Source organism: Taudactylus pleione, unplaced genomic scaffold, assembly GCF_031769625.1.
Source record: "Taudactylus pleione unplaced genomic scaffold, aTauple2 ptg000038l, whole genome shotgun sequence".
Lineage (NCBI taxonomy): Eukaryota > Metazoa > Chordata > Amphibia > Anura > Myobatrachidae > Taudactylus > Taudactylus pleione.
Genome location: NW_028284440.1, coordinates 5,296,306 through 5,309,773, shown reverse-complemented (window position 1 = coordinate 5,309,773; position 13,468 = coordinate 5,296,306). Strand labels below are relative to the sequence as shown.

At 41.9% G+C, this 13,468-nt stretch overlaps 1 protein-coding gene across 1 annotated transcript in view; it reads right to left on the bottom strand.

Annotated features, from left to right (window-relative positions):
* TBC1D15 (TBC1 domain family member 15) overlaps positions 1 to 5,281 on the bottom strand; it is a 141,404-nt gene extending 136,123 nt beyond the window's left edge. The window contains exon 1 of the mRNA XM_088452537.1: positions 5,168 to 5,281. Coding sequence (XP_088308663.1) covers positions 5,168 to 5,191 — 24 coding nt within the window. The 5' untranslated portion in view covers positions 5,192 to 5,281. The remainder of the gene's footprint in view (positions 1 to 5,167) is intronic.
* Positions 5,282 to 13,468: the final 8,187 nt, after the last annotated feature.

Sequence of the window (13,468 nt, the reverse complement as noted above, 5' to 3'; positions counted from 1 at the left end):
CTTGCAATGTGGGCAGCGTACAACCCTGCTTACAAGCTAGCCAGGTCCAATGTGCCAACCAAGCCCCATGACATCATGCAGAGGGGGCAGGGCTGCCAGCATTGCATGGAGCTGCTCCGAGTAGCTGCACAGACTGCAGGACGCTCCAAGCGAAACTGTAGCAGCAAGACTGGCTGCAGGGTGCCATTCCACTCACCCTCCTAGCCAGTAGTCAGGACAATGGGGCAGCGATTGTGCTGGCCCCAGGGCCCTCCGACCTGTGCGACGGCGCATGTTGCACACCCCTAGTTATGGCCCTGGCAACGTATCAGACTGTTTCGAAGTGTAACCAAGGAGTTCCAGCTTCAGCCATGTCTTGGCTATAGAACACTAAGCAGCTGAAACTGTATTGCTAATTCTTATCTTCAAAATTTGTTGCTCAAAACAAGAAAGAAATCATATAGGGCTATCAAGTAAAAAATATTAAACACCTGATGTGTTTACTCTTCTGCTGGAAACATGGACTGGAAAAGTGTGCCACAACCTCCTATAGGGAGATTCTCCTGGTGATGCACGGGACAGCTACACAATTTCAAACGACAAACTTTGCCAAAATACCAAGATTTTAGTAGGTCTTAAGTTATAGAGTAAGGCATTGCTACTATGCAATTACATTGTCATATAACAACTATTTATTAACAAACCAGTTTAAAAGGAAAACAAATTTAAAACCATATCATGGGGCATACATAAGAATTACCGCCGGACACAAATCCGGCGGTTCAAATCCCGACAGCGGCAGGCCGACACAGCTGAAAATCCCATTCGTCCCCAGGTAAGTATCAACTAACCAAACCTAATCCCCCTAACCCTAACCCTCCTTAGGGGTGCCTAACCCTAACCTTCCCCCCAGTGCCTAACCCTAATCCCCCCTCTAAGTGCCTAAACCTAACCCCCCCTTCCCAGCCGCCTACACCTAAGTCCCCCCCGGGGGTGCCTAACCCTAACCCTTCCTCAGCCTAGCCTAACCCTAAGTCCCCCCCGGGAGCCTTAAACTTAACCCTCCCACCCCCGGCGGCTGTCTGCTCGCGGCGCCCGGCATCACTCAATCGGGATGCCGGGCACCGGTCTCCCGGCGTCGGTAAAATGACAGGTGTCTAGAATTAGATGCCTGTCATTTAACCCTCGCCAGGATAAAGCAGTCGGGAAGCCGGCTGTCGGGCTTACGTCAGCCGGCTTCCCGATTGCATACCTATGATGCACGTGAGTCATAGAAAATAATATTTTCTACCATAACAGAATGTAATAAATAATTATGTAAAGTGTGAAAGGGTACATGCTTGTTAAATGCATATTCTATTTAAATATACTTCAGAGATTGCTTTGGTATAAAATAAATAAAATAATTAAAAACTGAGAAATTTCGTGATTTTTCAAACCTTGTGATGCACAGGACAATTGAAAGTGATGCACGGGACTTGTGAGAATTATAACGTGATTTCCAGTCTTGAAGGCTGTGTTTAGCATTTTGGAACAATGATTTGGCCAATTGTATGCTTAGTTCAAAACATAATAGTTAAATTACTTGTTTCTACCATAGCCGGATTAACAATGGGGCGGATGAAGCTGTTGCTCCTGGCCCTCCATTGTAAATAGGCCCACAGGTTCTCAAACTGGCCGGCCGAAGTTCTGTCCACCCTAAATTTTGTATGAAATAAAAGTCTGTGCCGGCTCTGCCCCCTGGCCCGTCCAAACTAGTTATGGCTCACCTCAGTCAGACGACTGAGCTGTCGGGTCAATTTCTAATGGCCTCTGCTCTGTAACTCCGCCCACTGACAGCTGCTGAGCTGCGCCCAGTGGGTTGCCCTGCTGGAACGCTGTGGAGATTCCTGATAAGTGCAGGAATTCCTCAGCAGTGTCTGCTGTGCTCCTATTAGCTGAGTGACACATCACACAGCCAATCGGAGCACATACACTCCCATCCCAACACAGTGACTGTCCGGGCAGGAGACTGCTGGATTCAATATCAGGTAGAAGTTCAATATGAACACAAGAAAAATTGTAAGTCTAATGTCAGTGTGTCACATATAGGACTGTACAGGGAATAATTCACTTTTAGAAGTGTGACACCCCTCCCTCCCCCTTGAAACCTCCATGTTCCTTAAATCTCTATCCTCTAGATGTAGCAGCCCCTCCTGTAACCCCCTTCCTGTCAGCTGATGCTTAATATCCCAAAAGGGGTTCGGTTCATATATTTACCCTTCTCATCTAACCTTAACTCTCCCTACCCGCTGAGTATCCTTAACCCTAACCCTGGTACCTAACCCTCCCCATGCAAACTAACTATAGCCCCTTCACCCCGCAGTCTAACCCCAACCCTCCCCTGTTGGTACGTAACCCCCAAAACCTGTAGCCTAACCATCCCCAACCTCCCTCCTAGTGCCTAAATCTAATCTTCCCCCCCAAACCGAACAATCCCCATATATCAAGGTCAGGATTCCGGCATCATCTTTTTCATCCATGTCGGAATTCTGGTGGAAACTGTCAGGATTCTGTCGACGAGATGTCCTCTGCCGAGATCCAACACAGGAGGAGAAGGTGTTTTACACCCAGGACAACATTGTAAGAAAGATACAGCCTCCAGAAGTTGCAAATGCAAGAGGCTATTACTACTTCCCAGATTTAGTTTGACTTGTGTGATGCATGGGACACTTGTTTTTCTCTATTTTAGAGCAAATATAAACAATTATCTTAATTTGTTCATGGATTTTAGTTACATATTCAGACTACAAAGATGAGCTGTGGTGGTTTTGTTTTGTGATGATTATTATTAGTACAGTATGAAATTGTTGCCTTTCACAGTGATGCACAGGACGGAGCTGCTTAGCATATTTAAATGTTAATATTCCTGTGCATATTTAAGCTATATGGCAGATTTCATATTCAATTTGAAAATACTGCATACTGGGTAGAGTGAACAAAGATAAGGTACTTCTAAACCAAACACACACACGCACTATAACTAATGTGTGTATATATATATATATATATATATATATATATATTTTTATTACTGCTGGACCGGCACTCCGCTGTACAACAATCATAAAATGCTCCAGTGCCTTCTGTAGCAAGTATGTAAACGGGTAGAGTCAGCGGCACTTGCAAACTGTAACAAAATTATTTAATGTGTTCCTTACACATAAAACCAAAGTTTCGGGGCAACACGCCCCTTTGTCAAGGTAAGTGCAAAGTAAGAGTGAGAAAGACACACACACACATATATTAGGGATGTGCAGGCTCGGATAGGTTCGAGTTTGCACGTTGAGTTCGGATTTTTCCCTCCAAAAAATCGTAACTCAGAAAGAGGCAAAAAGTCATCTTGCATGGACGAACATCATCATTCCTGGACAAAAGTCCAGGAATGATGATGTTCGTCCATGCAAGATGACGTTTTGCCTCTTTCTGAGTTACGTTTTTTTGGAGGGAAAAATCCGAAATCAACGTGCAAACTCGAACCTATCCGAGCCTGCACATCCCTAACATATATACACGGAAATGTGTCTAAAGCCCCGTACACACTGGACGATACAGCTGAACTATATGCACGATAACTATATCTTTCAACGATATATTGTTCAAATCGTCCAGTGTGTATGCACTTACCGACGAACGATGCACGCTCCCACGGGTCGTTAACGATATCGTCAGTCGTCTGTACATGCAGTCCAATCTGGGGATAGCGTTAACGATGCCATGCTGCCGAATGCAGCATGCCCCCCTCCCTTACCGAAGGCGGCACGCCCGCTGGGTTCGCCACTTCCGACATCGATGGGTACATACATCGTCTAGTGTGTACCCAGCTTAAGTCACAATGTGATGCGACTAGGAAACCATGAAAATATGCCAAGTATTTGATATGCAACACTTGTATATCTGTGTAACTGAGTCTCTGAATCTGCATACAAAGTGCTACGATGCAGGGGAGATGTATCTATATATAATCCTTCAAATGAAATCAACAGTTACAACAGTGGCTCCCCAGGAGCTGAGGGCAAAAAGTGCTGAATTTGGATAGATTTGTCCAAGGCAGTGGTTCTCAAACTCGGTCCTCAGGACCCAACACAGGTCACATTTTCCATGTCACCCAGCAGGTGCACAGGTGTAGTAATTACTCACTGACACATTTTAAAAGATCCACAGGTGGAGCATCATTTCACTTATAATTCTGTAAGGAGACCTGGAAAACATGCACTGTTTGGGGGTCTTGAGGACAGAGTTTGAGAACCTGTGGTCTCGAAGGTAACTTTTGCTGGAGTGACTGCAGATTGCCCACAGAATCCAAGGTTATAAATTCTTCAGCATACCTTCAGCCTGTGACTCTGTAATTATGGAGGTGTCAAGCCTGGGATATATTTCCCCTTCAGATTTTGTACCTGGAAGTGACGTAAGTGAGGGTGGAAGTGCAGTTTTCTGCCCATACTGTCCACCAAAACAAGAAAGTTGTTCGCTCGCCACAAGATTATATTCCCCCTCTATGCCCACGTGGATGGTAGGGAATGACCTTGCACAGTAACTGATGACATCAGGTTACATCTACGGAGGGGTATCTAGCTGTAACCGTGGAGTATCAGGTTGTTCCATGATGAGATGTAAAGAGAAAATAGGACTTGATAAGGACCTGGCCATGACTTTTTAAAAGATCTGGCATGTCAAAACCTTCCCTGCATTCAGGTGTAGGCAATAATGAAGATAGCACTAAAAACTCTGAAGTTTGACAAAGCAGGTTAGAAAATGTATCAAAAATGAGAGCAACAAGTACATTTGGCACTTTGGCAGCATGAAAACAATGATGGAAACGAGCCCTAACCAGCAGCACATTATATGTGGAAACTCTGAATGTGGGGCAAAATATATTTATTAACGGTGGATGCAAGAGGGGTGACTGCCTGCGTGTGACAGGTGGCGGAGATCATCTGTTTGGCATGCCAGTGTCAGCAGCAGTCTCAGGGCTTTACCACTGCACATACACCGCGCATTACATCACCCTGTATCAGAGCACTAACAAACAGCTATGCACGCAACACAACACGTGACAGTATAACTTTATGGCTGTGTACACCATATTGTACATCACAGCCGCGGCTTTCCGGGATTACCGGGACAACAAAACTTCAATTTCCGTTACCTTTCCGGTGACAGGCGCCGCCATCTTGCCTACGAGTGTTTATGATGACGTAGCCCTCTCTCACGTGCCCCAGCACAACACGGCCGCTGCCAGCCGCGCGTGCGCCCTGCCGTCTCCCAGTAATGACTGCACTGGCACGTGACACGTCACCGGGGGCGGCGGCGGCGGCTGGTGTCACCTGATCGTGTTTACACCATTCACAAAATCATTGTTCCAGTACTTATTTCTGCTCGCTATATATATTGTTTCTCCCTCTGTAAAGTAGCCTGTGTTACTTCTGATTAATTTTACCTTCTTATATAGTAACATAAGCTGTTTCAGCAGAATGTTTCATACGTTAGATTAATTTAGGTAGAACAAAATGAAGACGGGCTCCAGATGTGTCCACATACATCTAGCCTCCTTGCACGTTAAACAACCCCTCTAGTCTCGCCATGCTGTGGCAGTACTTTCATGTGACGTTTTCCCTTACATTGTGTCTTATTCGCAAAGCAATGCGATTGAGACGCACAAGCAGCTTATGCTGGGTAAAATGATATGCGGCATGCCTATGGTCTGTGTGTGACTGTGTTGCTATTCACAGAGCTGGTTACCAAGAAGTTCATTACTTCTCCAGCGGCACCCCCACTCTGGCTGAATGGCATCTGTTTTCCGCTGCTCCTGTGTGTTCAGATTCGCCATCTCATGAAGGCGTAGTCTTGAACATGGTGATGAAGCGGGCAGGGAAGTTGCATACTTCCATTTCTTCTGCCAGGCACTGGCTCTGCCCTTTGACATCCCTGCAGCCTTTCCTGAACTCCAACCCTGCGCATGTGCAGAACCGACCTGGCTGCCAACTCCTCACTTCAGAGAGAGGACCGCAGCGGAAAAAAGGATCGCCAGTGACCTGGATATCTGATTGCTTCACTGGAAGGGTAAGTATACATGAATTGCTACTTAGCCAAGCTATATATCGCATCAGACTGATGCGATATATAGAGAAAAGTAGCAATTCATTTACGCAAATCTACATGAATAGGCCCCTAAGTTTCCCATCATTTTATAGACATCAGTTTTTTGCCTGGCATTTGTCCAATAACGCAAATTAAATGGCATAGTCTTGTAGTCTCTAAATTATGAAATTTTGTGCACTATTCTATTAAGATTTGTTTCTCTTTTTACGTATCAGTTGTATTAGTGACTTTTTGTGCTCTTCACTTATTTGCCAATGATGGAAACTCATTTTGCTTAGCCAAATGTCCATGTCCAAAACAATACAACAATGAGACCTCACAAATAACCCAACGTCTAAAAAAATGTAGAAAAATTAAAATGAAAAACCATTTGTTAGTATTAAAAAATGTGGAAACCACAAAGTCTCAAGCAGACCAGATAAAAGATCCCATGTTATTATATAATGTAGTATGCAGTTGGTTTCCAAGCGGGGCAGGGCATGCTCATGTGTATTGAGTGAATATGTCTGGAGCATTGTAGTGAGCATATACTTGCATTACCTTTACCGCCATTTTCATTTATCTAAAACTCCTTAATTCGAATGTATATACTCGCCACTCATATATTTAAGCTATATTAATTCAGAGCAGGTGTTCATTTTAGTTTATGCATGATGTAATATTTGATTTACTTACAGTCACATCAACTAGCAGTAAGCAAATCCAATTTTGGAGCAAATCCAGTTTTGGTTCACTAGTATTCTACTTTGTAAACCAAGACTTTCCATTTAATTATAATATTGTGGTATTTGAAATTAATATAATTCAAGCCCATTATATGGAATTAACAAAAACCAAATAGCCATATACACGGGTTGGGTATGAAATACTGGCAGTCAAGATGCCAGCTGTCAATATACCGGCGGCGGCATCCCGATGCTCGGTATCCCGACAGGGGTCCAGTAAGTATGGTAACCCTCCCCTCTTAGTGGCTAACCCCCCCAGGGGTGCCTAACCCTAATCTCCCCTGTAGCCTAACCACCCCCATGACGCCTAAACCTTACCCCACCCCACTAGCCTTATGATCGGGATCCCTGCTATCGGGATTCCGGCGTCGGCATCTCCTCTACTGTCGGGATTCCGCCACTGTTCTTCTGGCCGGCAGTGGTGATTCCGGTGCCGGGATTTCGAGAGTCGGCATCCCAGCTGTAGGCATAGTATCTACATCCCATATACACAGGTGACTTTTTGGTAGACATATTTCTGGTACTTGTATGAATTGCTTTAAACAGATCATGTATGTTTTAACTCAATAAATTTTTATTAAAGGGTTTAACAACTCTATATCAACAGAGAAGTCAAACACAATTGTTTTTTATGAAACAGTGAAAGCAGGTGAAACAAGATTAGGAAAGAAAAAGGAGAGGGGGAATACATTTAACTCAAATGTAATGTAGATCAAATAAATGAGTACACACAGGTCAAGGAGGCACTATAATATCTGGCATTCTAGTGCAGGTATGTTACCAACTCATAGATTGGAGGAGGAACCAGGCAAAGTGAGGTAATCACCATAAAAGATCTGCCATTGTTCTCATTTCATCCGAGGAGATGAAGCTGAGATTGAGTATTTAACACCAAGAATCTCCATCTCATAGCTTTGCTGAATATTAGAAATATGGTTAGTTATGGAAGGGTGGTTGGGTTTCTTCCAATACTGAGCTAATGCTGTTCTTGTAGCTATCAGCATATTGCCAATTACATATTTGTTATAATATTGTACTAGAGGGGGAAATGTTGCAGAAGATCAATTTCAAGAAGGCAGGGGAGAGACACATTAGTGATCCTAAAAATGAGGTCAAAGATCTTGGTCCACAAATTCTGAATAGCTGGACAGGACCAAAAAAATGTAAAACAAAGTCCCCACTTCATCGCAATTCCTCTAACAAAACTTAGAAGATTTAGGCCAAATTTTGTGTAGTGTTTCTGGAGTATGATACATCCTATATACAATTTTAATCAACATTTCAGAACGATTAACACACTTAGACATTTTGACTGTTTTTGAACAATAACTCACAGTATTCATCAGTTAAAAGAAATTTGGAGATCTTCTTCCCAAATAATATCTAGTCTTAATACCAGCGGCTTATTTCATTTAATATTGCAGCAATACTAACGAATATGCGATTGGTATTCAACATTACTTACCCCTCTGGCGAGGTTTAGCAATGTCCCCTTCCTGTGCGCCATCCTCCGCTCTGCTGCTGGCAGTCTACCACTGCCAGTGACGGGCTGCTGTCATGTACGATGCCCAGTCTGCGTTTGCACATGACACTTTCACCTGGCGGGGACACAGTAAAGTCTGGAAGGCTTGGCTGAACCCGATAAGGCTGTGGCTGAGTCCCTATTGCTGGCACTGTTTGCTAAATATTGAAAGGACATAACCCCTTTAACAAGTGCTAAAAAGCTTTGTCTCGTTGTTAAATGGGGCCCTTAGTTAATTTATTGTCTCCTGTGGAAGACATAAGGGTTTTGTACCACACTGTAATACCTCCTTTACGAAGCGGTGAAAAGAATTTGGAGGTTTATATAAGAAGGTGGGGAAGATAGGTGCAGACAACTGGTAGTGTTAAAGAGAATCCAGTGATGGATTTGCAGATATCGATAAAAATCGCTAGTGGCCATACTGTTCCTGTATCTGGAGAACCAATTTAAGATGTTGGTTATCATATAGGTCCTGAATAGTTATAATCCCCTGGTTATGCCAGTTATTTAAATTGAGGTTTGGTATTAGTTTGGAAACCACCAAAAGTGAAATTTTATTAGATGGGATCAAAAATTCACATAATTTAAGTAGTTTATCCTACACATGAAGTGAGTCTAATATACTTTTGAGTCTAGGCATAGGAGAACGTCTATGTTAGGAGTTGATTCATAAAAGATCCTTTAAGGGAAGTAATTGCACATGTGTCTTTCTATCTCAAACCAGGGTTTTGATGTAGGAGGGTAAAGCCAATAGTTAATTTGGTCGAGCCAGCAGGCATGTTATGTTTCTAATTTAGGAGAAGTTAGTACACCCTTATTTTTAGATCTAAACAAACACTCCGTGTAAAATCTAGAGCGTTTCCCTTTCCAATCAAAAGCTGAGGTGGTAGAGTACAATTTGTGTAAGAGACTCATAGGTGTTATATAGTGGATAGCTCGGAAAATGAATAGGTCATGTATGTTTTGATGTATATAAGAAGGAATGTGTAATCCCTTATCAATTGTGCTTCTGACAGCATCAGTTCCAGACAATGATGACTATCAGAATACTGCACATATGCACATGGTAGACTATAACAGTTTTTCCAACACATAATTCCAACTATAATTGGCTATTTCTTGAGAGTATTTTGAACTTAAACGCAAGGCATTGCGACATTGGTACACTACCTTTGAGCTCCATCAAAAGCTGCTGTATGTACTTCAGGTTAATGTATAGCAAGCTTCAATAAACATTGTACTTAAACATCCTGATTTACAATATAAATGTATTGTAAGGCTACTTTTTCCCCATATGATCTATTATTTTTGAAGAAGACTGCGGGCACTGTACTTTACCCGTCACCGTCAATGGATATATGTCAGCGCTTCTAGCATCTGCAGGGCTCTAGTTAGCATTCTCTCTGGCTTCTTTCTTCAGCAAAAGAAACTTTTAATTTTATTGTTTAATAGTTTGTTTAGTGCTGCATTTGCCTCAGTCAGCTCCTCACACAAACGCTTGGATAGGAGGTCTTGTGAGAAATTTAAAATTTTAATATTTTTAGCAGTAGAACCTCCTTCTGGCTTGTTTTTTAGTTTTTAATAGAAAAAAAAAATGGATACACTTGCTCCTTATTACACATTTATGTGCCTCTCCCACTGTAAAGTTTCAGTTGTCAGGTTAATAATTATGTTTTACATATTTCTCTAGCTGCACTTTACACTATGAGTATTGAAGAAATAATTAATTTAAGTGATAAGACTACTGTTTAGAGGTGTGTTAATCTAGAGCAGAGGTTCTCAAACTCGGTCCTCAGGATCCCACACAGGTCACATTTTCCAGGTCTCCTAGCAGGAGCACAGGTGTATTCATTACTAACGGACACATTTGAAAAGATCCACAGGTGAAGCTAATTATTTCACTTGTGATTCTGTGAGGAGACATGGAAAATATGAACTGTTTGGGTCCTGAGGACCGAGTTTGAGAACCTGTGATCTAGAGACTGTTCTATACATTGGTGCATGGTCTGACCAAGTCATCTGTCAAATGTATGCTACCTGCAGTAAATGAAGGGGTCTATGGTTTAATAAGAGATCAACTATTCTGGAATTGACCCCTTGTGTGAGAGAGTAAATGGTAGTTAAGCCCATGCGGGTGAGGCCGTCTCCATGTGTCGACCAGCTGGTGTTCGTTAAAGGTGTGTCTTATGGCACCCCATGTTAAGTTCTTATCTTCTTCACTCAGTTATACTGCCTTCAAGCAGCTCCATCTGGTTTAGGATCTTATCAGAAATCATTTAGTTGCCCCTGGTTGGGAGCATATAAATGTCAATGCTTTCCTCCTCGAACTTGTGCGCCATCATATCCACCAATGGTAGCCAGCTTGGAAATCAGATTGCCAATCCTTTGGCCCCTAGAAATTGTTACTATAATATTTGGGTAATAGTGGTTACATAATGAGGGTGTCGTGGAATACCACACAGGACCAGTGTAAGAGAAGGGCATGGATGGGTTGGTCAAGGAAACAAAGAACCCCACAGCAAGTAGCCAATTGTTTCATGAGTAACATATTAACTAAATTTTAAACATAGCATGCAGTATCCCAGGAAATAATGTTGTCTTTACTTCATAGCCAGATTCTAATTTAACACGAAAACAATTCAGATTATATTGACGTCCCTCCAAGGGAGAGTAGAGGGTGGAATGAGTGCACCGATCCTAGGAAGAGACCCTTTCATAGTAAATACCTTGATATAGATAGATATAGCTATATCTGAGTAATGCTAATGAAACGGGGAGCTAGGCTCCAGCTATACTGTGGCAAATTGAACAGCTATATCACAAACAATTTCACCAAAGTATACAGCTTTGCCTGTGTTTAGAAGGGTTTCCAATAATTTGTATAACTACATCATGGTCTATATCAGATCATCAAAAATCTGTTGTGACCACTAAAATTAATCCTTCTAATGACTCTGCGCTTTTATTTTACTTATTTTTTTGCATATTTCTTTCATGTCAAAGTGTAGGCTAATATTATCAGAGCTTTTCATTTGGTGGTCATCTTAAGGACCCTATGGACTCTATCAAAGGGGATCTTGGTAAGGTTGTGTGCATGCGTGTTATCCTTGAATACCACCTTATTAAGATATCATTTCACCCCCTCTATTGTCAAGATTATTTTATTCTGTTTTACACTAAAGTCAAGCTCCACAGCTTGAAAAGATCTCAGGGCTCATCTGAGGCTACTTTCTTCTCTCTTAAAGCTTTGCATTGCTAAATAGGAGATGCTTTCTAAAACTTGCCAATCATGCTTTGTAGTCAGGGTATTGATGTGCACTTGGATTTCCTTTCCAGCATAGCAAGAAGCAGTTCTAATCCTCCAATAGCACTAACATTTCTAGCGAAACTGGCAAGTTTTGCAGTTTTTCCTCGTTAGTAGTAGGTCAAGAGCTTGCCCTTTGAACTTTTGCACAGTGTTCCCCCAATTCTTTGCATGGTCTTTTTGTTTATTCCAATGAGGTTCAAGTATAGTTTTGCTTTTTCTATGAGTTGCTGCTGTTGAACTGGGTAGGATGAAAAGATGTGTTAAATATCAATGATCACATACGCACATGAATTGTTTTGTCATACTAGATTTGTGCTTCTCATAGGTTATATGGAAATGCATAGCGCAGCTTTTCTACCAAGAGCAGACTGAAATAGTGCACAAATTCCTAAAGAGTTTAGTATAAATGTTATGATTGTGAAAGAAAGTAACAAAAAGTTGTAAGTAAAAAACAAAGTTTGGCATTTAAGGTGGTGGGGGGGTATAAGTCAGTTGATTTCAATTTCTAATATTAAGGTGAAAAATTACTCCACCCTTTGGCTCTAGCTGCCCAGTTTGGTCAGTGACATGGTTGCTAAGCCTGGGACACAGCCATCAGTCACACAGCAGATTAAGTACCTTCTTTACATCTCTGTACCGAGTTTAAAAGGATTCTAGAGTGCGAGTTCAATATTACATATGAGAGTTATTTGCTCCTAATATATCTAAAGATACATCAATCCAGTTGCCTCAACTTCACCTAATACAGTAGTCACAGCCTCTTGGCTCATGCAACTACGTTGTTTATAGGTTGGGTCTGACCTAAAAATTATATAGGAACAACAGTAGGTGGTGGACTTGGAGCTGGGACGTTTAGAGTACCAATCACCCTTACTATATTTGTATGATGGGTCATGGATAGGTCTGACTCCATGTCAGGACTAGGAGTTCCACAAGACATGCTAGCAGCATAATAAGGTCCATTTTCCTAATAAGGAAAATGCTTCTTACAGCATTGAGGCTGAACAAGGAACTTTGTTAGAGAGGCTGCTAAAATATGTGGGCAACAGTAACTGGGGAAATGCAGTCAGCAGAAAACTGTGCCAGAGAAGCAGACCCACCTCCACTTATTGCTTTGTGGTTAAACCTGCAGGGGTGGGCAATAAGCGGCCCTCCGGCTGTTGAACTACACATCCCAGTATGCCTTGCAATAGTTTTAGCATGGTAAAAAAGCATAACTGTTAGGGTACGCTTGGATGTGTATTTTAACAGCAGCTAGGTTAAGCATTCCTATTGTCTGTTGGAGTGCAACATGTTCCTGGAAATGCAAAAGATGGCAAGGTGCTTGTGAAAGGATGATCACACCTAGGATTTGCTAACCAGTGACAATGGTCAGAGTAGTGATAATATAAAGTAAGGGCTACAGTAGGTATCTGTAAAATCCTGACAACAATGGTATTCCATTGCAATGCATGGTGAATACAGTTTTATTTTTTTCTAATGAGCTATATGAAGTCTTCATGCAACACACACACACACACACACGTACGTTGCTGCAGGACAGTATCTCTCTAATGGTGCAGGTTCAGTGGAATAAATTCTGATTTGCCATGATTAAAGTAAAAACAGAGCTCAAAGTAAACATGTCTGCTTCCAATTGTTGTCAAGATAAAACAACCCTCCATTTTAGGCTCCAGTTTTACTGTATTTTAGTAAAGATATGCAGTTTTGCTTAAAATATTTTAATTTTATGTACCTTCTCCATTAACCTGACTATTTGAAGTCAAAATGACTGAGGACAAAAATATAAACCAT